The following is a 26,893-nucleotide window of genomic DNA, read 5'->3' on the forward strand; positions in this document are numbered from 1 at the left end:
AAGCAGTGTTTCATAAAACCTACTGCTTCAATTTAGGGCCCCTGTTTCTTCTACATACAAGCTAAAAGACTAACTTTGGTAAGGTCCATAGTCAAAAGGAAGAGGTCTTCATGTCTTATCACCTTAATATTAGATTATTGTACATATTTCTACAACCAGCGTACATGGTGGAGCTTCTCTCAGAAAAAAACATGTCAACTTATGTACCATAGTGTGCATGGGCTTCCATCTATCTCAGGACAATTGAATTCCAGATGCAGATTCAAAGAGTTCATTTTGACCTATATACTCTCTAATCTAAAAGCCTTCTGGCTTTTAGAAATCTTCTCTCCTTGTGATACCTTAGAAGTCATTCACTTTTGTTGCTTCAATTTAATGTTTATATAGAAGGCAAGAGAAGTGCCCAGATTCTGAAACCAATCTTCTAAGGTAATTCAGCTATTTATGAAGGCAGTCGCAAAAGGGGACTGTTAGAGAGAGCCTGAGGGCTGATTTTGGAGTCTGGTCTTTAAATTGTCAACACTTTGCCTATATAGGAGGACATCTCATTAGATGAACTTTTATTCTACATGCTTAGAGAATATACAGCAGCATCTAAGAGTAGATGAAAATATTTTTTTTTTAAATGAATGCTGCCACTAGTAGCAGCTGTGATAAATTTAGAAAAAATTCAGCATCTCTACATGTGAGGGAGAAGCATATGAAGTGAAAATGGCAGTATTAATAGAGAGCAACAAAACTATTTATTTAGAGTTGGGATTTTGCATATTAATCAACCTTTGGCATTATGGATGGCCATTTGGCAACTCTGGATGTGATGTCTTCTTCTCTTCCAAGAACATGTTGTTCATTTTTTTTTCCCCAGTGTTGGATGCCATGATTCAAAATTAGATTAAATGAATATTACAAATATCTGACTTCAGGCTCTCTCTAATATTGTTTGGGAATGTAGATAAACACACTAAATATGGATTTCTTTCTGTCCCTGCAATATTTTTGTTTTTTCACACCAGTCATCCATCTCTGGTATCGATTTGGGAAGCAGATTTGGATTTCGAATGTAGATAAATATACTCAATATGGATTTCTCTCTGCCCCTTGCAATATTTCTCTTTTATTTCTCTCTGTCCCTGAAATATTTATTATTTTTTATGGTAGTCTATTCCTAATATTGGTTTGAAATATAGTTACATAGTAATGCATTCAATATTGATTTCTCTCTATCCTGTATTCTGCTTTTCCCCACACATTAAAGAATATTAGTACAATTTTCAAAGTGATCATACACCTCCAGTTCCCACTGATTTCAAAAGAGTTCAGTGTGCCTGGGTTAGCATTTCAAAACCTAGACCATTCATTTTCAACAGTTTGTATCCAGCATCCTATTACATTTGGAAAAAAAACCGGAAATTACATTTGGAAAAAACCCTTCTCTTTAATTTGTTACTCGATGGATATTATATGATCTGACATTTATCTTATCTTGTGATTTGTCAAGGAATATGAATGATCTTTTTCTGTCATGCACTATCAGATTTTAATTTTCAATTTTCATTTTATATAGTTTTACATCTACTAATCACGTTTAAAATGTTGTACAATGACTGCCAATTACTGTTGGACAACAGTTTCTTAGAATTTTGTTCTTGCATCTAAAAATGTGACGTTTAATAGAAGCATGGTTGCATATTTACAGAACACATATTTAAGCATATTTTAAAATATGTTGTCTTTGAAGGTGTCCAAAACCATTACTGATATATATAAAGAAACACATTTCTGAATAGTTTGTCACTACAGAGGTTTATCAAAAGAAGGCTACGTTCAAAATGTAGTGTTGCCTTTCTTGTATAATATCTTATTCTAAAAGCAGTCTGCATTGAAGTATTTATGGGGTATTATAGATTATGAGTAAAAGTAGAGAACACAACTATTTTCCTATTTCTCTACAGTGTATCACCATCTTTTTCCTTAGACTAGCATCTCTGTTATTTGAAATAAGCCTGTAGTTTTAAAGGCAATGGAAAACATGTTATTAACCATCACAAACAGAGCTTGCTTCTGTGTGTGTGAGACTTAAAATCCCCCACAGAAAACCTTATTCCTTGATGTAATGAATGTGTGTGCATACCTTCCTGTCAATTGAAATTAAAAAAGGAATCATTCTTCCTAACAAAGTAACTTGAGTGTGGGATATTGCTTTCTAGTGTTTTTGAAGGATTCCTTTAATAGAAACTCACAAAAGCATTTTGTCAGCTAAAATGAGTGACTAAAGGCTTTCAGAGTTTAATGTATTCACACACAATAAAATATTTATAATTACTTAGTAAACCTGCTCATTCATCTAAATTTATCTGGGCAGAAAGGAAGTTGCCCAAACAATTTACCCACTGAAAATGACAAATATATGACAATTTTGAATCTCCTCCCATTCTCCACCTTTTCTGAATGCTAATAAAAATGCATACATTAAAAAAAATAAAACAGAAGAGCTCAAATAAATATTGACACCCAAACACAGATTTAGAGCATCTCACAGTTTAGGGTTCCTCATGCAATATATTAATAATGCATTTTCATTCAAATCCTCCGGGAGTTCTTGATGTTCACATCTATGGCTTTCATGTTGAAGTGGCTCTAATAAAATACCTCTAGGTATACACCAAAATTAAAAGATGGTAGGTGCATCTCATTCTCTGCACACCTGTGTATGAGTACACTCATGTCCCTGTTTACAATCAGGTATATCTAATAGTATAAGGGGCATGAACCCTAGGAGCTGCTTTAAGGGGAGTGAGGAGGGAGAGGGAAGGGGCTGCCAGAATAGACGATGGGATGCCTCACCTTCACATCCCCAGCTCTGTGTGCAGTTTCCATCTCCAGCCCCCAGAACAAGCAATGGTGTCGCATGAGTGTGCATCAATGAGCCTATGGCACTCTAAGAAATATAGCTCTATAGTGTGGAAGCAGAGTTCACTGCTGCTATGGAGAGATGTCATCCCATTTTCTTACCACCAAAAACATGCCTGCTCAATGTGGGTGTCTGCAGCAAAAAGAATGAGGTGATAACCCCCCTCAGCAGCTGTAAACTTCAGCTGCCACTTCTGCATCCTGCCCACTACCACCTCTGGTGCCAAAGAGCAGAGCGGGGAAGAGAGGGAGGACTGGCCTGGGCACAGTCCTGGCCAGTTATAACCCTAAGTATATCCTTGTAAGGTATTCATAGTTGTTAGCTGTCATGGACATCTCCTAACTAAGAGAATACATTCTTAGCAATTTACTTCCTTAAGTGAATATCTGATGGGACTATCACCTACTTGGTTGGGTATGAGGTTGTTTGAGGCAGAGAGGAAGTACCTTGATATTCCTTATGGCTGAGTAATTCTTTACTAATTTTTAGCCAAATGGAATAGATCTCAGGGCTTAGGTAAAACAAAGGACAAATTTAATTACATAATTCAAAGAAAAAATCTAAAGAAGTAGGAGGGAGAGATGTAGTGAGAAAAGAAGCATGATACACAGAACAAGAAAACATAAAAAATCACAGCAAACACAAGCTTGCCCTATTTATTGTTTAAATAACAACAGAAACAAAATCTCTCCAACATAATATCATATTAAATGTGCCACAAGCTAACCTAGTTCATCGCACCTTTACTCTGTAAATCTTCCATCTTTACCAGCAATCCCCTTAGGGTTACATATTTGATATGGCCATCCCTTCTCCCAGTTTTTGTAGGTAGGACTAATAAGCAGTAGAAATTTCCACTTCTTAGACACCCTGTCTATTTGAGCTTAAAGGACTCAACTATAATTCACACAATGTAAGAAAACAGGCTTCTGCCAAAGCCAATTTAAGGGGCAAACCACCAGGGCAACAGCTCCAGGCCATGGGTGGTGGGAGCTAAGTTAAGTTAGGTTATAGCTATAGAGTGAACAGAATATCAGTACAAGCCATTCAGTGTGGAAAGAGGGAGTGGTCTTGCCTTAGCCAATGCATCTGCGTCCCATAAGTGGAATTTCAGTTCTGACCCTAGCAAGATTTAATGACTGCCTTGGGTAACAAAGACTTCAAAAGCTAAAACTAATCATCCTTAGTCTCTCATTTCATTATTGCCATGCAGAAAAGAATATTGGGAGAGAAATGCATTTCCTAACAGTCTTAAGCCAACAGGAAAACAGAATTAAAAAAATACAATCACTCTCTCTAGGCTCATTGGCTATTTACAGATGTAAAAAATTTTGAAAATTAAAAAGGTGCTTTACTTTAAACTCTGCCCACCCCTACACCAAGCCTGCTGCAGGCCCAGAAGACACATCACATTAGTTAGACCCAGCTCACCCAACATCTGTATAGATCAGGCATTTCAGCATTGCTTTTTTGGTGCTTTTATCTAATAGCTGATTGAATCAGCTTTATATAAAAGGGCCAAAAGCGCTGCTAAAGCACCCAATCTATACAGAAGCTGTGGAGCTGGGTTGAACTAATTCACTGCCTCTTCCAGTAAAGCACCATTTGTTTGTTTTCTTCAAGTCTGTCAGCAGCCATTATTTTTCCAGTTACACCCCTTTTCCTTGGAAAATGAGCTTTCATTGGAAATTAAGGGGTTTTTACTATTATTTTTCATAATCTATTTCTGAATATCCTCTTCCATTCCAGTGAAATGCTATGATAGTTAGACTCTCAGATTTCTATCTAAATATAATTAAATCACTATTTTGCCAGTTTAGCATCTGCCCTCTCATTACTGTTTGACAACATAGACACAAACTTTACAAACCACCTAAATACAAAAGTGATGGAATAAAATAATAAAATTATTATGAAGGTCATTCTACATTTACTGCTTTTCCATGATAAATAAATATCATCTTTTTCTACTATCAAACATACTGAGATGAAGTTGTTTGGTGGGTTTTTTTACAACTTGCATCTGAAGCCAAATTAGCCAAAATGCCTCAAAGCCAAAAAGGAGGCGTACACTCAATGGAAGGGAGGGACCATCACCAAGGAGGATTATACCTCCTTGGCTCGAGATTGTAAGGGTGGGGAGGGTATCAGGAACACTAAAGCAGAGATGGAACTGGGACTAGAGACCAGGATCAAAGATAACAAGAAGTCCTTTTTTAAATACATAGGGGGTAAAAAGAAGATACCAAATAATGTGGGGCCTCTGCAGGACATGCTTGGTAATCTGGTGGTAGCACCAGATGACAAAGCTAATCTCTTTAACAGATTCTTTGCTTCCATTTTTCTGAACAGGGACAGGGACATTGCCCTCACTGGGATTCCAGACGGACCCAGGGGAGGCACAGCCAGGCCCCAGGTCAGTGAGGACCTAGTCAGGGAACTTCTGGAGGGACTAGTTGTGTTCAAATCAGCAGGTCCTGACGATCTCCACCCCAGAGTATTTAGGGAACTGGCAGAGGTTATTGCAGGACTCCTGGCATAGCTTTATGAACTCGTGGTGCTCTGGTGAGGTGCCCGATGACTGGAAAAGGGCTAATGTGGTCCCCATTTTCAAAAAAGGGAGGAAAGAGGACCCAGGAAACTATAGGCCCGTTAGTCTTACCTTGGTCTTCTTTGAGAAAATTATTCAGGAGCACATCTGCAAGGGGCCAGCAAGTGAGTTTATGCTTAGGGGCAATCAACACGGGTTCATTAGAGGCAGGTCCTGTCAGACCAACCTGGTAGCCTTCTATGACCAGGTCACAAAAGCCTTAGATGCAGATGTCACAGTGGATGTAGTCTTTCTGGACTTTAGGAAGGCCTTTGACACTGTCTCTCACCCCATCCTCATTAAAAAATTAGATGTCTGTGGTGTCAAAACCTACACAGTCAGATGGGTCGCAAATTGTCTGGAGGGCTGCACCCAGAGAATGGTGGGTGGTGGACGGGTCATTTTCAACCTGGAGAGATGTGGGCAGTGGGGTTCCCCAGGGCTCAGTCCTCAGGCCCACACTGTTCAATATCTTCATCAGCGATTTGGACAAGGGGGTGAAAAGTACCTTGTTCAAGTTGGCAGATGACACTAAGATGTGGGGAGAAGTGAGTACGCTAAAAGAGAGGGACAGGCTACAACTAGATCTCAACAGGTTACAGAGGTGGGAGGATGAGAATAGGATGGGTTTCAATATGGACAAGTGCAAGGTGTTGCAGCTGGGGAGGAAGAACCAGCAGCATATCTATAGGCTGGGGAACTCCCTTCTCGTCAACACAGAGGCAGAGAAGGATCTCAGAGTCACTATTGATTCCAAGATGAACATGGGCCGCCAATGTGGGGACACAGTCAGGAAGGCTAACCGCAGTTAGTCATGCATCCATAGATGTATCATGAGCAGGTCCAAGGAGGTGATCCTCCCCCTCCATGTGACACTGGTCAGGTCACAATTGGAGTACTGCATCCAGCTCTGGCCACTGCACTTCAGGAGGGACAGCATCGAGAGGGTCCAGAGGAGGGCCACTTGCATGATTGGGGGCAGCAGGGCAGGCCCTACGAGCAGAGGCTACGGGACCTGAACCTGTTCAGCCTCTACAAAAGAAGGCTGACAGGGGATCTGGTGGCCCTCTATAAACTTGCCAAGGGGGACAAGCAGACAACGGGAGAGTCCCTGTTCCCCCAAGCACTACCGGGGGTAACAAGGAACAATAGCCATAAGTTGACTGACAATAGATGAAGGCTAGATATCAGGAGGCACTACTTCACAGTCAGGGCAGCTAGGAGCTGGAACCAACTTCCAAGGGAAGTGGTGCTTGCCCCTACCCTGAGATTCTTCAAAAAGAGGCTAGACAGGCACCTGGCTGGGGTCATTTGACCCCAGCATCCTTTCCTGCCCATGGCAGGGTGTCAGACTAGGTGATCTCCTCAGGTCCCTTCCGACCCTACCAACTATGAAACTATGAAGCTATAATTCCAAATCCAAGAGTCCAGGACCATCAGAACTACCGGCGAACATCCTCCACCCACACCTGGGGCTTCAGATGTTTCCAAAACCTTGGTGGGCATCCTACCTGCAGGCCCAAGCCTTGAGGCTTGGGGTTTAGATGCCCTCAGAGCAAGGTAGGGAGGACCGAGATGAAATAGGACAGGGATTTCATTGTAATATCATTCCAAAATGCTTAAAACAGAGCTGTCCAGCTGGCAGCCAATGGGTCACATTCAGCCCCCAAAGGATTAGCATGTGGCCCACAGGTTCACACCTGGCCACCACTGACCTGACCAGTGGCAGCCAGATTCTTTGGGTTCCCCTGCCCTCCTCTGGGTTGTACTTCCTACCCTGCTCCTGGGGGTTAGAGAGTGCAGCACGCGGGGATCAGGGGGGCCAGGCAGCATGCATGAGAGAGACTACAGTGACTGTGTGCCTGCGCAGCAGAAAGAGGCCGGGCTGCTCATGACAAAGGAGCTAGGCAGCCTGCACTGCAGGTGAGTGGTACTACATGTACAGCAGGAGGAAATTGGGGTACCCATGAGGCAGGGGTGACTCCTGGTGGGGAAGGGGTGCTATGGCCAGTGCTGCATGTAGCCCCAAGCTGGTGAGAAGCTGGGCTGCCATGGCTTTGAATAAATTCCTAAAGTAAGTAATTTCCACCTGCATATCTTTAACATTTGAATTATAAGTACCACAATAGTCACAGTAATCCAAAGTAATTATTCAAGGATATGCTTATTAATTATATGCAACATTTCAACAAGGCCATATTTTTAAAAATGGATTGATCTTCTCCTATTATTCACTTGCCGTTTATGCCCAGTGATTGATACCACAAACTATAGAAGATTGTACCATCAGTCTTCAAGACCATGTTAATGAGCACATTAATGGCCATGGGTAAGACAGATACTGGCTCCATCCCTCATGTAATAGCTAGCTATTATCAACCTTCATTCTGGAATTCCAGGTTCTGTTTTGAAATCACCTATGACTTTATAGCCAGTTTGCCTTGCAGTTAATAAGGCTACTAGGTAATTACTAGTTCCATATGCATCCCGGAGTATGAAAGCTTGAGACGGAGCTTTACACTGACTCAACAAAGCTTTCACGTCTGATTTGTTTTTAATTAACACAAACTTTCCAGCTTGCTTTGTTTCTTTTTGGTTCTATATTATAAATGGTGATCACATATGGGTTATTTCATTTGATAATCAAAAGCTCATTATTCTTGGCCTCTTAATAGTGGGCACATCTACATAAGATATTTACTATGGAGCCACCTAATAAACTCCGCAGTAAAGTTTCAACATCTACACGTGTGCCCCTATTAGACTGCAGGAAACTAATTAACTCTGCCAAAGGTTAGTACTTGTAAATACAAGTACTATCCTGTAATGGCGTTCTTTAATGTGCAGCAGCACATTTGTAGATGCTGATGGGGCTGCTGGCACAAGGGTGCTTTAATGCAGGGCTACTTGCTGGCTAGCTCTGCATTGGAGCACCCATATGCCCCATCCAGCCCCTCCAAAGCACGTTGAGGTGGGTTGGAGCAGCCTCAGGTTGGCAGGTTGGCTCCTGGGGCTCCCTATCAGCCAGAGCTGCTCCCACTTGGCTCAATGTGCTTAGGTCCCAGCTGTATGTTAAGTGTATTGCTTTGCATTAATATCATGCATAGATATGCCCACTGACTCTATGTAGGACTTTTTATTAGTTTCCTAAGAATATGTTGTTTGAAACTAGTGAACTCTCTTTCCCTTTGGGAAAAAGATATAAAAGCTATAGCCACCATATACTAGGGAGAAAGATTTGCTTTCTGATAGCAGGTTACTTTAGATGAAAAAGTTGTTCACCTTTATGGGTATAAAGAAAAAAATTCCTGTCCTAAGGTATCATTCTCAAAAATGACATAATTTAGTTATAGGGAGGTCACAGTGTAAGGAGTGACCTAGAAAACACTACTCAGAGACGAAGCAGAAGAGAATGTTATGTGACGAATGCCCATCTGCAATGATAAGGAGGAGACAGTCCTAGATAAAGGGGGCTTGAAAACAAAAGCAAGAAGCAAAGTACTGGGGTAAAGGGCTCATTAAAATACTAAAAATCACACCCCTAGGTGGGGAAAAAGTATGCTAATGAAACATGCATGTATGTAAATGAGATACATGGCTAAAACACAGGTATAGAGACATGCTCAGTAAGGAACAACTTGCGTCACTCCTTTATAACCAATCAGCAAACAAGGATGCTTATGAAGGCTCAAAAAAACTCCTGTATAAAAGATGCTTAGAAATAGTAATCTGGTGTGCTTGTTACGTGAAATTATTCCGCTCGCACCTTTTATTGCTAGCAATAAACTTTCTTTGTACTTTCACCCCTGGTATCTTTATTGGCCTTTGCATACCGGGCATGATCCCAGACTTGAGCTGGGGCTCAACAGTTTCTGGCACCCCAGATGGGACTGCCTTAGATAAAGCTTTGCCCGGACTAACTGACGACCGGACAGCCACTCCTCCGAAGCGAATGTCAGGCGCGCCCTGGGATCTCTTTTCCTGGTGAGACTTTTGCTTCAGGGGGAGCTGGATCGCTGAGGTGGCAGTAGCCTAACGGTGCAATGCCATAGAGTGAAAGTACCAGTAACAGGCACCTGGGTGAGAGGGTAGAAAGGGCATAAGGCCTACCGTCAGTACACCTGCCTGGGATTATCTCTGTAAGTATTCTGTCTGGCCCGAGTCCAAGACCAGTGATTTTTCCCCTGTGAGGACGAGTACTAAGAACAGATCCCTGGATCCCAGGTAAGTCAGACAGTCAGGACCGGGAAGGCAGCCCTGAGATGGGTACTATTAACAGTAAGTTTAGGAAACGTACCCCCCTCTCTTGTGTACTGGGACATTGGGCAGAGTTCGGTGGGGATCCTATGACTAAGAAGAAAGCTAAATTCTTCTGTGAAACTGTGTGGCCACGCTATAAGCTAGATGATCAAGAACACTGGCCTCCGGAGGGAAGTGTTAATTATAATACCATCTTACAATTGATTTTGTTCTGCCGGCAGAATGGTAAATGGGAGGAATTGATGTATGGGCAAGCGTTTATGTCTCTCCATAGGGATAGAAAGGTTTTGGATGAATGTGGATTGGGGGAGGGGGTTGGGATCTGTGAGATGGCAGTGGCTCGACCAACTGCAAATCCTGTCCTGGAACGTCCGGAGCCGGAGGCTCCACTCCCTTTGCCACTTCCACCTTATCCTCCTCCTGTCCCTGCTCCTCCTCCTCATTCGTCTGATTCCTCATTGGCATCCGCTCTTCCTGCTTCTTCCCCCCCCCCCCCGAGGCAGAGGTTGAGAACACTCCCCGACCCAGGGATCTGGAACAGCACTGACCATGGCTGTCAGGTGCTTGGCAATCTCCAGAATCCCCGACTTCTCCTGATATAACCCCGGGAGGTGGGTGGAGAGTACAGTTAGAAGCAGACTCCAGGGTTAAGGGAAAACATCACAGGGAATCTGATCCTGGCCATGGGAAGGGAAATGGGGTATTTCCCCTAAGAGAACAAGTGGTACCCGGGCCCCTCGAAGGTGACAGTGAGCCAACCTACCGTCGAACCTTTGTGCACATTCCTTTCACTACCTCAGATTTGTATAACTGGCGGAACAATACCCCCAGCTTGAGAGAGGATCCTGAAAAGGTACAAAACCTGTTTGAAATGATTTTCAAAACCCATAATCCAACCTGGGCAGATGTTCAGTCTCTTTTAGATGTCCTGTTGACACCAGAGGAAAGGAGGATGGTAGTAAACAAAGCCCATGAGTACGTGGAAAAGGAAATTACCGCAGGGCACCTGCAAGGAAATAGGGACAATCATGTCCCCACCCAGGAGCCAGATTGGAACCCAGACCAAGATATGACCTCCATCCGCACCTATCGAAAATATATCCTCCGAGGATTGAGAGATGCTGTGAAAAAACCTCAGAATCTCAGTAAGGTGTATGAGGTTCGACAGGAGATGAATGAGACCCCAAGTGCTTTCTTGGAAAGAATTTACACTACTTTCAGACAATACACTCGCGAGGACCCGGAGGATGCATCGAACGCTCGCATGGTAAATATGATCTTCATAGGTCAGAGTGCACCGGACATTAGAAAGAAATTGCAGAAGACAGACGGAGCAACAGGTATGACTATTTCCCAACTAGTAGACATTGCTTACCAAGTATTTACTAACCGAGAAAGTGTTCAGGAAAAGAAACAGGACAAGAAAGAGAAGAGAAAGATGAAAATGCAGGCAGCCCTAGTGGCAGCTGCAATCATGGGAAAACCTAGAAATGAGGGATCCCGGAGACAGCCTCAGAGGCGGGGTCCATTAGAGAAAGATCAGTGTGCCAACTGCAAACAAAAGGGACACTGGAAGCGGGAATGCCCCAATCGGAAAGTAGGTAAAGGTGAAAAGAAAAGAGAGGAGAGCAGTGGACTTTTTGCTTTTGGAAGGGATTCAGATTGAAGGGGACCAGAGGCCCGGGAGGGAAAGATAACCCAGATCCCGGTGTCCCCTGACGAGCCTCTGGTTAAAATGCAACTAGGGGACAGAGATGAATTGGTAGAATTTCTCATCAATACAGGTGCTACCCATTCCATCTTAACTCAAAAACTGAAACCTTTAAGTAAAAAGACTGTGCCGGTGGTAGGGGTCACAGGGAAGGCAGTAACACAGCCCTTCCTACAGCCAATGACCTGTAAACTTGGGCAGGCCGAAGTCACCCATCAATTCTTGTATATGCCAGACTGCCCCATTCCCCTTTTAGGAAGAGACCTCCTCTGTAAACTGCAAGCTACATTGTCATTTCAGGATGGGCAAATGTTCCTAACGGTGCCTCCTGAAAAGGGGTGGCATTTGCAGGCTTGCCTTCTCAGCCTACTCCGAGAGGAAAGTACACCGGATATTCCTCAAACCCTGCTCGATGCTGTTGTTCCACGGGTATGGGCAGGTCACTGACCCGGGAAGGCTAAAAATGCTGACCCTGTAAAGATTCAACTTTTGCCAGGGGCCCAGCCTCCATGCGTGAAACAATATCCAATGCAGATGGAAGCCAGGAAAGGACTGAAGCCGTTAGTTGAATGGTTCCTGGAGCACGGCCTTCTCCGTGAATGCACATCAGCTTTTAACACACCCATCTTGCCTGTGAAGAAGCCTAAGAGTGACGAATATCATTTTGTTCAAGACCTGAGAGCCATAAATAAAGTGGTCGTGAGTATACACCCAATTGTCCCCAACCCATACACCCTGCTGTCTGCCTTGAACCCAGCTCATAACTGGTTTACAGTTATTGATTTAAAAGATGTTTTCTTCTGTATACCGGTAGAGAGGCAATCTCAGGAAATATTTGCATTTGAATGGGAAGACCCAGATACTAACATTAAGACTCAGTTTTGCTGGACTGTCTTACCCCAAGGGTTTAAAAACAGCCCAACCCTATTCGGCACTGCATTAAGCAAGGATTTACGTAGGCTAAAACTGCCACTGTCCTGTGCTCTTTTGCAATATGTGGATGACTTGCTTTTAACAGCCACCACTGAAGCAAGCTGCCTGGAGGGAACAATCTGCCTCCTTAATTTTCTGGGACAGGAAGGATACCAAGTGTCCAGAAGTAAGATGCAATCAATGTCCCAGAGGGTAACATATTTGGGATTTGAACTACAGCCTGGTCAGAGAGCCCTGTTGCCTGAAAGAAAAGAAGCTATATGCCGGCTAGCACCCCCAAAAATGAAGAAACAACTACGGGGCTTCTTAGGTACAGTAGGTTTTTGCAGGATTTGGATTCCAAATTTTGGGGTTGTTGCAAAACCTCTGTATGGAGCTACACAAGGTGATGAAAAGGTGCTTGAATGGACTGAAGAGTGTGAGCAAGCATTCTGCCAGTTAAAGCAGGCTCTTATTGAAGCACCTGCCTTAGGACTACCAGACATGAGTAAGCCTTTTTCCCTTTTTGTGCATGACCGAAGGGGGGTAGCCGTGGGGGTTTTAACACAGAAATTGGGTAGCTGGCAACGACCAGTGGCATATTTTTCCAAGCAATTAGACCTTGTGTCATCCGGATGGCCTGCTTATCTCCGGGCTGTTGCTGCCACCTGTCTGCTAATACAAGAAGCTGAAAAGTTAACCCTAGGCCATGAAATGACTGTATATGTGCCTCACGCAGTGCTTACAGTCCTGGAGCAGAAAGGAGGGAACTGGTTAACCCCAGGACGAATGGCTCGATATCAGGCCATCCTCCTAGATAAGCCTGAAATAAAATTGGCCATTTCTCGCACTGTAAATCCAGCCACACTGTTGCCATCTATGGCTGACACACCAGATCTTGTACATGATTGCCTGCAAACACTGGAAGCTGTTTACTCCTCAAGACCAAACCTGAGAGACCGACCCCTTGACAATGCTGAACTGGAATTCTACACGGATGGCAGCTCCAGTATGGAGAATGGAATTCGGAAATCCAGATACGCTATCGTGACTACACAGAATGTGATAGAAGCAGGACCTTTAAACCCATCTGTTTCAGCTCAAAAGGCTGAACTCATTGCTATGACTCGGGCTTTGCAATTGGCGGTCAACAAAACTGTCAATATTTATACTGATTCTAAATATGTTTTCCTTGTTTTACATGCTCACGGAGCGCTGTGGAAAGAGTGGGGTCTACTTGATGCTAAAGGAGCAAGCATTAAGCATAGCAAGCAAATAAAAGCTCTCCTCAAGGCAGTCTGGGAACTGAAGGAGGTAGCAGTAATGCATTGTAAGGAACATCAGAAAGGGAACGACCCCTCCACAAAAGGTAATCGATTTGCTGATGCTACAGCAAAGAGAGCAACTAAAAGACCTCAGACAGACTTGCTGCCCGAAGTAAGTAATCTGTTACCTCTCCTCCCAGACCTATACCAGCCTGTGACACCACAGTATGGGAAAAGAGACAAACAATTGATAAAAGAGTTTCAAGCAAAGAAGGGGGAACACGGGTGGTTAGTAGCAAAGGATGGCCGCATTATCATCCCAGCTGCCTGGGTTCATGCGGTAGTAAAGAGCGCTCATCATGGCACCCACTATGGACCCAGGGCCCTGGTAAGATGGATCAGTCACTGTGTAACTGGAGTGGGATTAAAAGAGGCTGCCAAGAAGGTATCAGAGACATGTGAGGTCTGCCAGAGAAATAACCCAAAAGGAGGGAAAAAAGAGACTCCAGGACATCAGAGAATAGGCAACGGGCCAGGAGAAGAATGGCAGGTGGATTTTACCGAGTTGCCCCGGCAACAAGGGATGAGATATCTCCTTGTCTTTGTGGACACTTTCTCTAATTGGGTTGAGTGCTTCCCATGTCGGACTGCCCAAGCCTGAGAGGTGGTCAAGGCACTCCTACGAGAAATCATACCTCGCTTCAGACTTCCAAAAGGAATAGGGTCAGACAATGGCCCACATTTCATTGCACAAATTACTCAGAAGGTTTCTGAGTTCCTGGGAGTCAGCTGGCATTTACACACCCCTTGGAGACCCCAGTCCAGTGGAAAGGTGGAACGTATGAATCAGACCTTAAAAAGACACCTTGCAAAGACTTGCCAAGAAGCTCGACTCAAATGGCCAGAGGCCCTACCCTTGGCCCTGTTACGAGTAAGGGTCGCACCACATTCTAAATTGGGATTAAGCCCGTTTGAGATATGTATGGTAAGCCTTACCCTCTGAGTCTGCCCATACGTACTGAACAACAGTTACATGTTTTAGGAGAGGGAATGATTAGAGAATACGTATGGTCCTTGGTTTCTGTTTTGTCTTCCATCCATCAGCAGGTACGGGACGTGCTGCAGACACAGGACCAGTCTCCTGCCCCGGAAAACCGACTATTACCTGGGAGGTACACCCTTGTGAAAGACTGGAACGAGGAACCACTTCGAGCCAGATGGAAGGGCCCATATAGGGTGCTTTTGACGACCCCGATGGCAGCAAAGCTCGAAGGAATCAAGACTTGGATACATTCCAGTCGCCTAAAGCCGATGGCTGGACCAGAAAAAGAAGGAACCCCTGCAGACTCCAGGACTGGAGGCAGAGAACAGTGGAAGGTGGAGCCAATAAGAGACTTAAAATTCCTATTCAAAAGAAATGAACTTTAAATAATTTGTCAATCTTTGATCAAGTTTTACAGGCCTTATCATGAAATTGTTCCAGGTTTTATTGTGGGGCGCCCTGACCTGTCCACTCCTTCTCATAGAAGGAGAAAACCTTTTACAACAAAAATTTGACCCTCAGGAAAATGTCTGGATTTATCTGGCCTGGGAAATTTTAAATACAACGGACTTCTGCTTAGCGAGAGGGATCAATGCTCACTTGGTTTTTACCTCATGCTTAATCGCAGTACCAACCCCTTTGAAAATTTTACAAAATTATACTATGCTGAAAGATGCAGATAAGGAAAGTACATATCAGGATATATATAAGTGGGGGACTATTGTAAAAGAGAAAAGCAGAAACATGTTTCCCGTACGGGTTCAGGCAACAGCTAATGCTTCCGAATGTTTCCTAATGGTTAATTGTACTAATAATTGCTTTAAATTGAACCAAGGTAAAAAAATCCTCTGTAATAAGACCAGTCAAATATCCTATGTATACACACATATCGTCCTTCCTCGAGGATGGTTTCTAGCCTGCGGGAGAATAATATATTCATACCTTCCAGCAAATGCTACTGGGGGACCATGCACCATTGCCCAGGTAACTGCAGCTCTTCCAAGGAAATCTGACCTAATGCACACTGAACAAACCCCTCTCGGTGGGAGGTTTAAATGAGCATACACTATTCTCACCGCCGATTGTGATGAGAATGATTCCCCTGCACTATTATCTAAGGCTGAATACATAGCATTAGCTGCATCTATGGTGGGGGTTCCGGGTCCCGCTGTAAGTAATAGCAGAAATCTTAATGCAGTGGCCTGTGTTCTAGCAAAAGGACTAAATGCTACATCTTGAGCTCTTTCAGCCCTGAATGCTGAACAAAAACAATTAAGGGATGCTGTCTTAGAGAATAGAGCCGCTATTGATTATCTCTTATTACGACACAATCTTGGGTGTGAAACTTTAAAAGGAATGTGTTGTTTCAACCTCACCAATAATTCTGTACTAATTGAAGACCAAATTGGTGCCTTACAACAATTGGCACAGATGTTAAAAGAATCATCTGGCTTAGACTTTTCCTGGTTAAATTCCTGGCTTCCCAATTTTGGATGGCTGAGACAGTTATTTAGTATGGTTGTCTTGTTTTGTGTTATAGGGATTACGGTTTGTTGCTGTATCCAATGTTTACCTGTTTGTATATCTATCTTCAGGCCTAAGGTGAATCAAATGATTTTACAAACAAAGAAAGCTGATGATACTAGATTTGTGTTAATCCAAATTGAATGGAGCAATCATAATAATAATTAAAAATGCTTCAGAGGGGGGAATGTAAGGAGTGACCTAGAAACCACTACTCAGAGACGAAGCAGAAGAGAATGTTATGTGACGAATGCCCATCTGCAATGATAAGGAGGAGACAGTCCTAGATAAAGGGGGCTTGAAAACAAAAGCAAGAAGCAAAGTACTGGGGTAAAGGGCTCATTAAAATACTAAAAATCACACCCCTAGGTGGGGAAAAAGTATGCTAATGAAACATGCATGTATGTAAATGAGATACATGGCTAAAACACAGGTATAGAGACATGCTCAGTAAAGAACTCCTTGCATCACTCCTTTATAACCAATCAGCAAACAAGGATGCTTATGAAGGCTCAAAAAAACTCCTGTATAAAAGATGCTTAGAAATAGTAATCTGGTGTGCTTGTTACGTGAAATTATTCCGCTCGCACCTTTTATTGCTAGCAATAAACTTTCTTTGTACTTTCACCCCTGGTATCTTTATTGGCCTTTGCATACCGGGCATGATCCCAGACTTGAGCTGGGGCTCAACAACAGAAAGTAGGAATGGTGAGAAAGATGAACACTAGATGAACATGAGAGAGAGATGTAACCTAAAGACATTTTTTTCTCCAATTTCTTTTCCATATCTGTTCAACTATTGGTTCAACTGTTGTTGAATCATCTTATTCTATTTGGATATGCTATCTACACATATCCTTTATATACATAAATATACATATGCCTGCATATAGATGCATATGGATGCACGAAGATTAGGTGAGGGTGTTGTTCAACCAGAGATTAGTGCTAAAACTAATAATTTGAGGTGATATTTTAAAAGGAAGAACAACTTATCTTACCTAAAAAGTAGCTTTCACCCCCCAAATGTCAAAATGGTTTAAAACTCATACATAAAGAATAGAAGGGGTGTAGACAGTCAGTGCACCATACATTGCAACATAGATAAGAGAAATGTTTTTGTCCAATGCTATAAAATCTTTAGTGTCTACACATGGCATAGAGGCCCCATCTAAAATAAACACACACAAACACGCACACTAATTTATATGGTGACCAATTATGACTTAGTCCTGCAAAATATTATTAAATAACTTAAAGTACAGGAGCAGTCTCTTTGCTACTCGCATGGGCATGTCTGCTTGTCTCACAAGGTTGAGTTGACCTTACTGGTGTTTGAAGTTGAGGTTTTGAGAAGTCTAGCTACTTATGGCTTAAGTTATCTAAGAAAATTTGTTATCCTTCTACTTTTGTTAGCAAATAAAAAGGTTCAGATTCCCCAAATTTACTTTGTTTTCTGTAAATTGCACGTGATGTTAGATAGATTTCTTCTAATGCAATTTTGAACTAACAATATAAAAAGTGTCAAATGCAAAAAGGAACTTACTGCAACACTAATCAATTTTTTTAGTAATTCTCAATCTTATAAGACATAAAGCACCAGAAGATTGTTCTGTAATGACAGTAAATACTTACCATATTCATCAGTTTCTGTGTAGAAACTTGGTAATTCTATGTAACTAATAAAAATGCATTTATTTTATACCTTGTAAACCAATGTCTTGTGAATCTGGAACATTAACATGGGCTTAGCAGGATGTGAAGGATTTTTGCAACCAGTCATGGAGGGAAACACCTATCAAATGTTATATAAATTGTCATTATTATTTGACGAGAAAGGGGTTGATTGTATTCTCTTTATTGCTCACCTGAGGATGACAGGAATAATGAATACCAGGATCAATCATCTGCAAAGGAGACTGTGATAAGCGTGAAGGCCCAGGAAAGTCCAATGTCAATATAACTCTCTACCCACCTCACTATTCTTCCATCCTGTTTCTTTTTCAGTGTTTCCAAGTTAGTCTGAATGTGCATGTTACCTGGTGGTAAAAAGTTAACTTGGTACTGTACCTACCCTAGTTGTTTTCACTTTATTCCCAGAAGAACAGCTCCATCCTTTCCGATCTGGAAGAACTTTACATTCTTCCCCTTCAAGACAGGGCTGCATGTGGCACCACCATTTCTGTTCCACTATCGAAGCTACAGGAGGGGAAAACATAAACATTTATATATTCACAAAATGGCTGCATTAATTTATCATTAATATACAGCATTTATTTTAGTCTCCCTCAAAATCTTAGGAGAAATTTACTGGCTGATATCTACATTTTAATTTGCATGTGAGTCAGAATCTTTCTAAATAAAATAAGTCTATTTATGAAAGGTTATGTGTAATGAATTTATATTTATTTAAATGTATCTCACTTCAAGAACTAATTTCACAGCATTCCTTTGCCATCACTGTATTTTCTTAGCCAGCTAGGTTTCTAAGTTTTGCAGTAGATTTCCTTGGCTTAAGTTAGTATATTTTGTTTGTACATGCTGATTAAATTTATTCCCCAAAGTTAACATATTTACAGCTTCCAACAACAGTATGAAGCTCATGTAAAGGGTGATACAACTCTGATCCTCTGTCAGAGAAAGAGATGTGCAAAATAACCCAATATTTTCCCAAATACTATCTCATGTGAGATTTAAGTACAACATTAATATTCTATAATAGATGGAATTGGCTAAGACCGATAATGAGCCAAAAATATATACATATAGTTCAGATTGTTGTTTTCTTTGTTGCAAAATAATATATGAATAACATGTGAGACAGTGGTATGCAAAACTGATATGCTGATGTAGCATTAGCACAAACACTTTTAATTAAATGAAGCTGATATGATACTAAGGGCACTCTTAGTTAGATCAAGGTTTGTTTCTCAGGAGGTCTCTTTCACAGGCTTCTACTAATTTGATTTAGTGTTTCCATAGAGTAACAGTAAATAATTAATTTTTCATATCTTCGTCTCCCATTCATCTTGGGTATACCTTTCATAACTCAAAATCCTTCACACCCTTTTTAAAGAATGCTGGCTTAAGGGAAAGTCTCAGTGTTCACACTAAGTATTACAAAACCCACTAGAAAAATGCAACAAAATGAAGGACTAGAAGAAGTCGCACCATCAACACAAGAAGGAGCTGCTCGAGTGGTACCTGCTACCTGCCCTGGAAAGCAGGAGCACTTGACTGTCTGTGACCTTTCTTCTATCTTGTTCTTATTACAACATCTGTGGAGTGCCACCACCTCACAGGTTCCAGTTTTAACATGGTGAGCTGTGCAAACAAGAAGAAGATGATGATGGTGATAACATTCCTAAGTAACAAGTTTTTTTTAATTAGAAATACATTAAATTTAGCTCTATAAAGTAATCTGCCATGCATGAAACTAGAATTACAATGATGCTAGCACTCTAAAGCAAAGTTGAATTCTTTTCTAAATGTAGTATAAGTAACTCATGCAGAAAACTCTTGGTGAGGTAAGAACAATTAAAGAAGAATGTATACTGTAGTATTTCACTGAAGCAAGCAAAGACATTATCAAGGTATAATAAAAATGTATTCATCTCTCAAATTTATTACATACTTTTGTCTCTTTATAAAGGTTAATAAAACCTATTTTCTTAGTGTGAGATCCTGAAATAAAAGTTTTCCAGCATTAAAATACCCATATGAACTATACTACATATACCTTATGTACATAAAATACCCATATGTACATAGGTAGACAAGGTTCCTTGGGTGAATCTGATATCTTTTATTAGACCAACCCAAATAGTTGGAAAATAATCATTAAGCAAGCTTTCAGGTTCAAAAACCCTTTGTCATGCCAAGGAAGTTTCAGCAGTTGGTGTGTGCTCTTCCTGGATGGAATGAAAAGTAAAGAAGCCAGTGGCTGGGCTGGTATGCATACAAGACAGGTAGTCAGTGAAAAGGTAGGTTGAGGAGTCAATGGGTGAGAGACAGGCTGGGGGGGGGGGGATGAAAGTGGAGAGATACCTGGGGAGTCAGATGTCAGGCAGGTTATAATGTGTCATAAATCCTATTTAGTCCATGATTTTTAGTATCCAGGAAGTTGATGAAGTGGAGTTCATAGGCGTGTCTCTGGGAAGTGTTTTGTAAGTTTCCTTTGAGGATCAGGACTGAGAGATTGGAGAGAGAGTGGTTTTCTTGTGAGAAATGTGCCCCCACCGGTAATTGGGTATTTCTGTCTTTGATAGATTTCTGGTGTGCATTCATTCTGGTGCGCAGTTGCAACACATCTCCACCACCCCCCACTATTACTACACCCCACAACAGAGCCATCAGCATTCCTGGATCTTACAGCTGCACCTCCAGAAATGTGATATATCTCATCCGATGCACCAAACGCCCTGATGGAAAATACGTAGGAGACACCAAACAACAACTGCACACCAGAATGAATGCACACCGGAAATCTATCAAAGACAGAAATACCCAATTACCTGTGGGGGCACATTTCTTACAAGAAAACCACTCTCTCTCCAATCTCTCAGTCCTGATCCTCATAGGAAACTTACAAAACACTTCCCAGAGACAAGCCTATGAACTCCACTTCATCAACCTCCTGGATACTAAAAATCATGGACTAAATATAGACATTGGATTTATGACACATTATAACCTGCCTGACAACTGACTCTCCAGGTATCTCTCCACTTTCATCCCCCTTCTCTCTCTTCCCCCCCCTCCCCAGCCTGTGTCTCACCCATTGACTCCTCAACCTACCTTTTCACTGACTACCTGTCTTGTATGCATACCAGCCCAGCCACTGGCTTCTTTACTTTTCATTCCATCCAGGAAGAGCACACACCAACTGCTGAAACTTTCTTAGCCTGACGAAGGGTTTTTGAACCCGAAAGTTTGGTTAATAATTATTTTCCAACTATTTTGGTTGGTCTAATAAAAGATATCAGATTCACCCAAGGAACCTTGTCTGCCTATGTCCTTAGACCAACACGGCGACAACCTACACACCATATGTACATACGCTCTTTTGGAATCCATATGTACTATTGATAGAATCTAATTATAGACTCTAGGTATAGAGTCTAATTATTGGAGGATTGCTTTGAATTTGTCCCCCTCCCACTGCAACAGCAGGGAAAATAAATCTGAGGGATCGGGTAACCCCTTGCCCTCTGAACACCCCCCAACTTCTTTCCTCTTCAGTCCTTTCCACCTATCCTTTCTCAGACCCTGCTTTCCCTGAGCACAGAGAAGTGAGAGGCAAATCTGAGAACACTGACCTTGAAATAAACACCTATAATAATCTGCATATAGGCAAATTACTATGGGTACCCATAGACTTAGTCCATCCAGAATTGCTGCAGTTTACCTTTTATGAAATTGCTGCAAGTTTAAGTGCAGGTACTCTTTAAACACACTTTTAAGCCAAACTTTTGAACCTTTTTATATATAGCACAATCTATGCATGATATTAGTCCAAAGCCAAAAGACTCATGATTTACCATATACTACATTAGGCTGGGCCCCACCAGAGTCAACAGCATTTCAAGCTATAGTAACCCCACAGCTCAGCACTGCTCAATCTGTGTGTGTGTGCATACTCTAGATACACCCCCGCTGCCCCCCAAAATGTTTGTCCATGTGCTATATAACCCCCCAATCATGACTGGAAACAAGCGCTCTTGTCGCAAGTCCTGGGATCCTCCAAAAATATATATGCAGATAAGGCACAGGGCAACCTGGTATGGCTCCACCTCATGGAGGGCTGGGCCCTGCTAATCATATGTAACAGGCTGAGAGAGGGGGGCAACAGAGGGATTCTGAAAGAATTGTTTGGGAGCTCATTTCATTGATATTTGCCAGATATTTAAAGCTGGTGATAAAACAAGAATCATTGGAAATAGGAAAGAAAGGCGCAGATCAGCTGTGGGAGTGAAAAGGAAGTCAAAATGTATGAAATGTGTGGCTGACTATGGCTTGAAAAAAAAGTTGATGCTGAGGGGAACTATGCACAATAAGCATTACCACATATCTTATTCAGATAGGCTGCACTATCCTGTTCTTGTGGTAGGTTGCCATCAGCAGCATAACTTCTCAACTACCCCTTGGCTAAGATCAAGTGTAGTGGCTAGGCAGAGGCCCAGTTTACTGTCTGGATTGATGCCAGGAGTTCTGGGGGCATAGTGACAGAGCACTGGAATGAAGAAGGAGGAGTCCTGAGAGCCTGGAACAGCTTCAGTGGTGGTATTGGAGAAGAGAGTGACAGTTATGGAAGGGAAAGCAGGTCAAGACATGAGAAAGAAATTGCAAAGCAGAAGCAAATATCCAGAGTCTGATCAGAGTCTGATGGAAGATGGACAAAGGTGGGGAAAAAGGGACGAAAGAAGGTAGGAAAGAAATGTGTGGAGGGACCAGCAGTGTTGGAAGAGGCTTTAATGAAGAAAATGAGGGAACAGTCCAGTCAGCAGAAAGAACAGGAAAAGAGAAGGAGAGGCACTCAAGAGGGAGAAATGAGGGATGAAACCATGATTAAAGGGAAGAGGAAGATTAGTGGGAAGAATAAACCAGATCTGCAAAGAGAAAGAAGATGGGAAGAAGCAAGAGATGGAGTGGCAGGTTATCTACACCTGAGAATAAGATCAGTAGTAACAGGGGAAGGAAAACAGAGAGATTAGACAATGAATAGACATAAAATTATAGAAAAAAATATTGTTTGAAATTTTGGATATTAAAGTGGAACATCTGAATAGCCTGGTCACCTTTCCTAACTGGAAGTCTTGGGAAATTTCATATTGGAGCCAAGAAGGTTATGAGGATTTCTGGAAGACAAATGTGGCAGTAGGTGAGAGAGAAGAACTGAAAGGGATGTTTTATTGCAGGGGAAAAGACAAGAGAAAGGACTATATTATTAGAATGTACAACGACATGCTTGAGATGGGGGAGATAGAGAAATTGTTGGAGAATTATGTACAAAAAGTTATGCATGTTGCGAAGATACATGATAAATATGGTATATGGACAGGACTTTGGAGAGCTCAGGTGGTAATGACAGGGTGGACCAAAATCTTTTTTTTTTTTTAATCAAAAAAATTGATTTTTTTATTTAAATTGAATGTTTTACATTTGAATTGGGGTTTTTTTGTTTGTTTGTTTTTTAAAAATCGTCAGGACAGATGTTGTAAAATGCTGTATTGAGTTGTAAATTAACATGTTTTAGTGATCAGATTTGTGCCATTGTTTAAGAAATATGTGAAGAAGTATCAGTGGGTAACTTGATTTAAATCAATGATTTAAATTGGGGTTTTCTCCTGGTTATTTAAATCAATCCTCTCACCCCCAGATGCCTCTATTTCCATTTTTACTGACTGGCTTTCTTGCCTGTATTGCATGCCAGCCTCTGCATTCTTTACTATTCCCTCCATTCAGGAACAGCACACACACACACCAACTGCATGTGCTTCCTCAGCCTGACAAAGGGTTTTTCAACCCAAAAGCTTACTAAGATATATTTCTGCTGGTCTGCTAAAACATACCAGATTAGGTTTACCTAAAGGAAAGGACCTTGTCAGCCAGTTCCATGTCCTTAGACCAAAACCCCTAGCACCTGACTGGAAGGACGCAGGGCCCTGGGAACATCTAAGCCCCAGGGCTGGGGCTGGCAGGGAGAGTTCTCTGGCACTGCTGGAAAAAAAGCTTCTGCAGGAGAGGAAAGAAAGGCTGTGTCACAGTTCGGCTGCCTCAGATGCTGCTGGTGCTATTGTGCTAGTGCTCACTAAGTTATTTTTTTTACCTGTTGTTATTTAAAGTAGTGGACCAGACTGAGACTGTAGGGGTGGAGAAGGCCTCATTTGGGGCACACTACCATGTCATGTAGAGGCCCCAGCACCAGTGAGGGCATGCCCTAACACACACGCAGTGTCACCAACCCATGTCACAAGTTTTGCTTGTCAGCAGCATGAGGTGCAGTTTCCCAGAAACCCCTCTACCTATCTCCTTGAAACCTGGCAAGCTTCATGGCCTCAGAAGGGACTACCTTCAGATAAAACTTCCATCCCTGCAAGTTTGATCTGAATCAGGCAAGAAATGACAAAGTTATAGGCAGTTTCATGCTTCCCCATTATAGCTTATGGGTGAATCGTCGAAACAGTGTTGAAACAGCGAAACAGTTTCAATGAAAGGAAACAGAACTGTGGTTTCAAAACAAAATGAAACTCAAAACAGCACTGTCCTGTTGAAACGGAAGTCAAAATGGGATGGTGCTGTTTTGCACAGCCCTACTGGCCACATATTGCTGGTATACTATACGCTACAGATACGAAGGGAAAGGGCACAGGGCAGTGTAGTGCTAAAAAATACTGGAGTGTGTTACCTGCAGGAAAGAGGGAGTCTTACAGCACTGATGCCTATGGTCCTTCTCAAATAAAGCTAGATATATAGAGGAGCAGCAGAGACAGGAAAGGATAAGTGGGAAGAAGAAGATGTTAATTCAGAATGTATGCACTGGAGGAGCTACCACAAGAAGGATGAGCCAGGAAGGAAGAGATTTAAATTCAGTAGGCAAAGTGGTGCAGCTGGCAACAGAAGAGGGAAGACAAGGATAAGTGGAACAAGTGACTCCGAGACAGCTGAGAGAGAAGGGAAAGAGGAGAGAACAATACAGGAAGAATAAGGTAGAGTAAGGATAGAGCAGGAGAAAGAGGAAGAGTCAATTGGGAAAAGAAAGAAATCACATTCTATGAAGTTTAGAAAAAAGAAGGCAGACAAAGAGAGAGGGTGGGAGAGAGACAGATTGATGAAAAGCTCTTTGGAGCTAATTTGGCCTAGGTCAAATGGAGAGGGGAAAGTGGAGGGGAGAAGCTTAAAAGTGAGGGAGAGGGGAAAGGGGGACCTTTCTTAAATGTTAAAGCAATAAAATAACTGGCAAAGACTATAAGGATGCAAAGACGGGGAGGATTAGAGCCAATGGTGTCAAGTGGCAACATAGAAGACTTGAAAGGTGGTAGATATGAAATTTAAATGGATACGCATGACTTTATGTTTTGCATCTATAAATGTCAGAGGTGTGTTATCAAGAAAGAGGTGGGATAAGATTATGCCAATATTGAGTGGGGTAAAGGTAGGCATAATATGTTTTCAGGAGTGTGGAATCCCATGGAAGAGGGATTACAAGCATTTTGAAAAGAGATGGGGATGGGGACCATTGTGATGAGCAGGGTTGGATGCAAACCAAGTAGCTAGCATCACAATTTTGCTCAAATGTAAGGAAGTGGAAGTGCGGCAAGTGCAAGTGATTGTAGAAGGGAGACTGCAATGGGTGGTGGTGCAGTTTGAAAAAAAATGTATACACAGTAGCTAAAACAGAAGGAAAGATCGTCCTGGGATGGAATGTGTCATTTTTTGAGGACAATTGATAAGAACTGTGACTTAATGTATGAAATGGTGTTGTATGGTTTAATACCCAAAGGACTGCAAGGCTGCTTCAACACGCAGTAATTAGAGCGAATTGGAGCAGACTCAATTAATCACGTAATTACCATACTCCAGCAGATTCCAATATGACCAGCATTCCCATGCTGAAAAATGGTGGCAGGAGCACTTTAACTAAAGCTTGGTTCAAGAGCTTTAGTTAAAGCACCCCAACTGCCATGTTTCAGTGCAGGGACACTGATACACATGAAGCTCTGGGCGTTTTAATTAGAGCAGCTCATGGAGCCACTCTAATTAAAGCACCCACCCCCACTCCTGGACCATGTGTATAAACATCCACAGAGACTGAGAACCATACTACTTTGTGTGACAGTAGCAATATGGAAGGTGAGGCACTGTTGTTCAAGGGACTGGCTGGCTTTCACCAGAAAAGAGAGTTAGGAGTTGGCAATATGTGTATGGAAATATCATATGGATCAAGAGGCAGCCAAGATGGGAAAGGAGAAGGCAGAGAAGAGATGAGGAAAGAAGCATGGCAGTGTTTCTTCCAAAAGGGCAAAGAGACAGAGTGAAAATTATTACTCCTTCCTGGGTTGGGGAGTTTTAGGAGAGGTTAGTACATTAATGGTGAAAAGGGATATAATTAGAGCAAGGTATTGTTGTAGGAGGAGGTTGTCAAGTTTTGTTTTAATGTAGTTTCTTTTAGTTGTTTTGTAATAGAAAAAAAGTTTCCCATTAATATGTTTACCAAATATGGGCCATGTGTTTTATAATCACGATCAATGTTGTCTGCATTTAATTTAATTTCTTTTGGTTTTCATTACTGAGCACATGCTGCTTTTGGCAGCAGTTTAATAATAGATACTGTATTTAATGAGGTTTCCCTATATGCAAATATAAGATGGAGTGCTTTTTTCTCAATGCTGATTAGGGTGAAAAACCTTAACCTGTATTCAAGTAAATATGGTATGTACCAGGAACACAGACTCTCTCGCTTCCCTGTCTGTCACATAAACACCAGGGTTACTATATCCATACAAAGATACCTAAAATGGAAAAATAAATGAATACAAAATTTGAGGAGGCTTTCTCATGGTTCTACGGGACTGGGTTTTTTCACAGGCAGTTCGAACCTTCTGTCTCTTCCTTGTATATTCCACTATATAGGAACCTGTAACCACTGTAATACAACCTTCCTTTGATTGAGCAGCCA

At 42.0% G+C, this 26,893-nt stretch overlaps 1 protein-coding gene across 7 annotated transcripts in view; it reads right to left on the reverse strand.

The window, feature by feature from the left end:
• TAFA2 (TAFA chemokine like family member 2) overlaps positions 1 to 26,893 on the reverse strand; it is a 373,730-nt gene that overhangs the window by 27,299 nt on the left and 319,538 nt on the right. For 5 of the 7 annotated variants that reach the window (XM_059726049.1, XM_059726048.1, XM_059726051.1 and 2 more), the window contains exons 3-5: positions 19,387 to 19,539; positions 18,290 to 18,414; positions 18,084 to 18,122 (exon numbers count right to left, since the gene is read on the reverse strand). In XM_059726049.1, coding sequence (XP_059582032.1) covers positions 18,084 to 18,122; positions 18,290 to 18,414; positions 19,387 to 19,539 — 317 coding nt within the window. The remainder of the gene's footprint in view (positions 1 to 18,083; positions 18,123 to 18,289; positions 18,415 to 19,386; positions 19,540 to 26,893) is intronic. The other 2 variants (XM_059726054.1, XM_059726053.1) reach the window with 1 other exon arrangement.

The sequence above is a fragment of the Alligator mississippiensis genome, chromosome 4 (genome assembly GCF_030867095.1).
Source record: "Alligator mississippiensis isolate rAllMis1 chromosome 4, rAllMis1, whole genome shotgun sequence".
Taxonomy (NCBI): domain Eukaryota; kingdom Metazoa; phylum Chordata; order Crocodylia; family Alligatoridae; genus Alligator; species Alligator mississippiensis.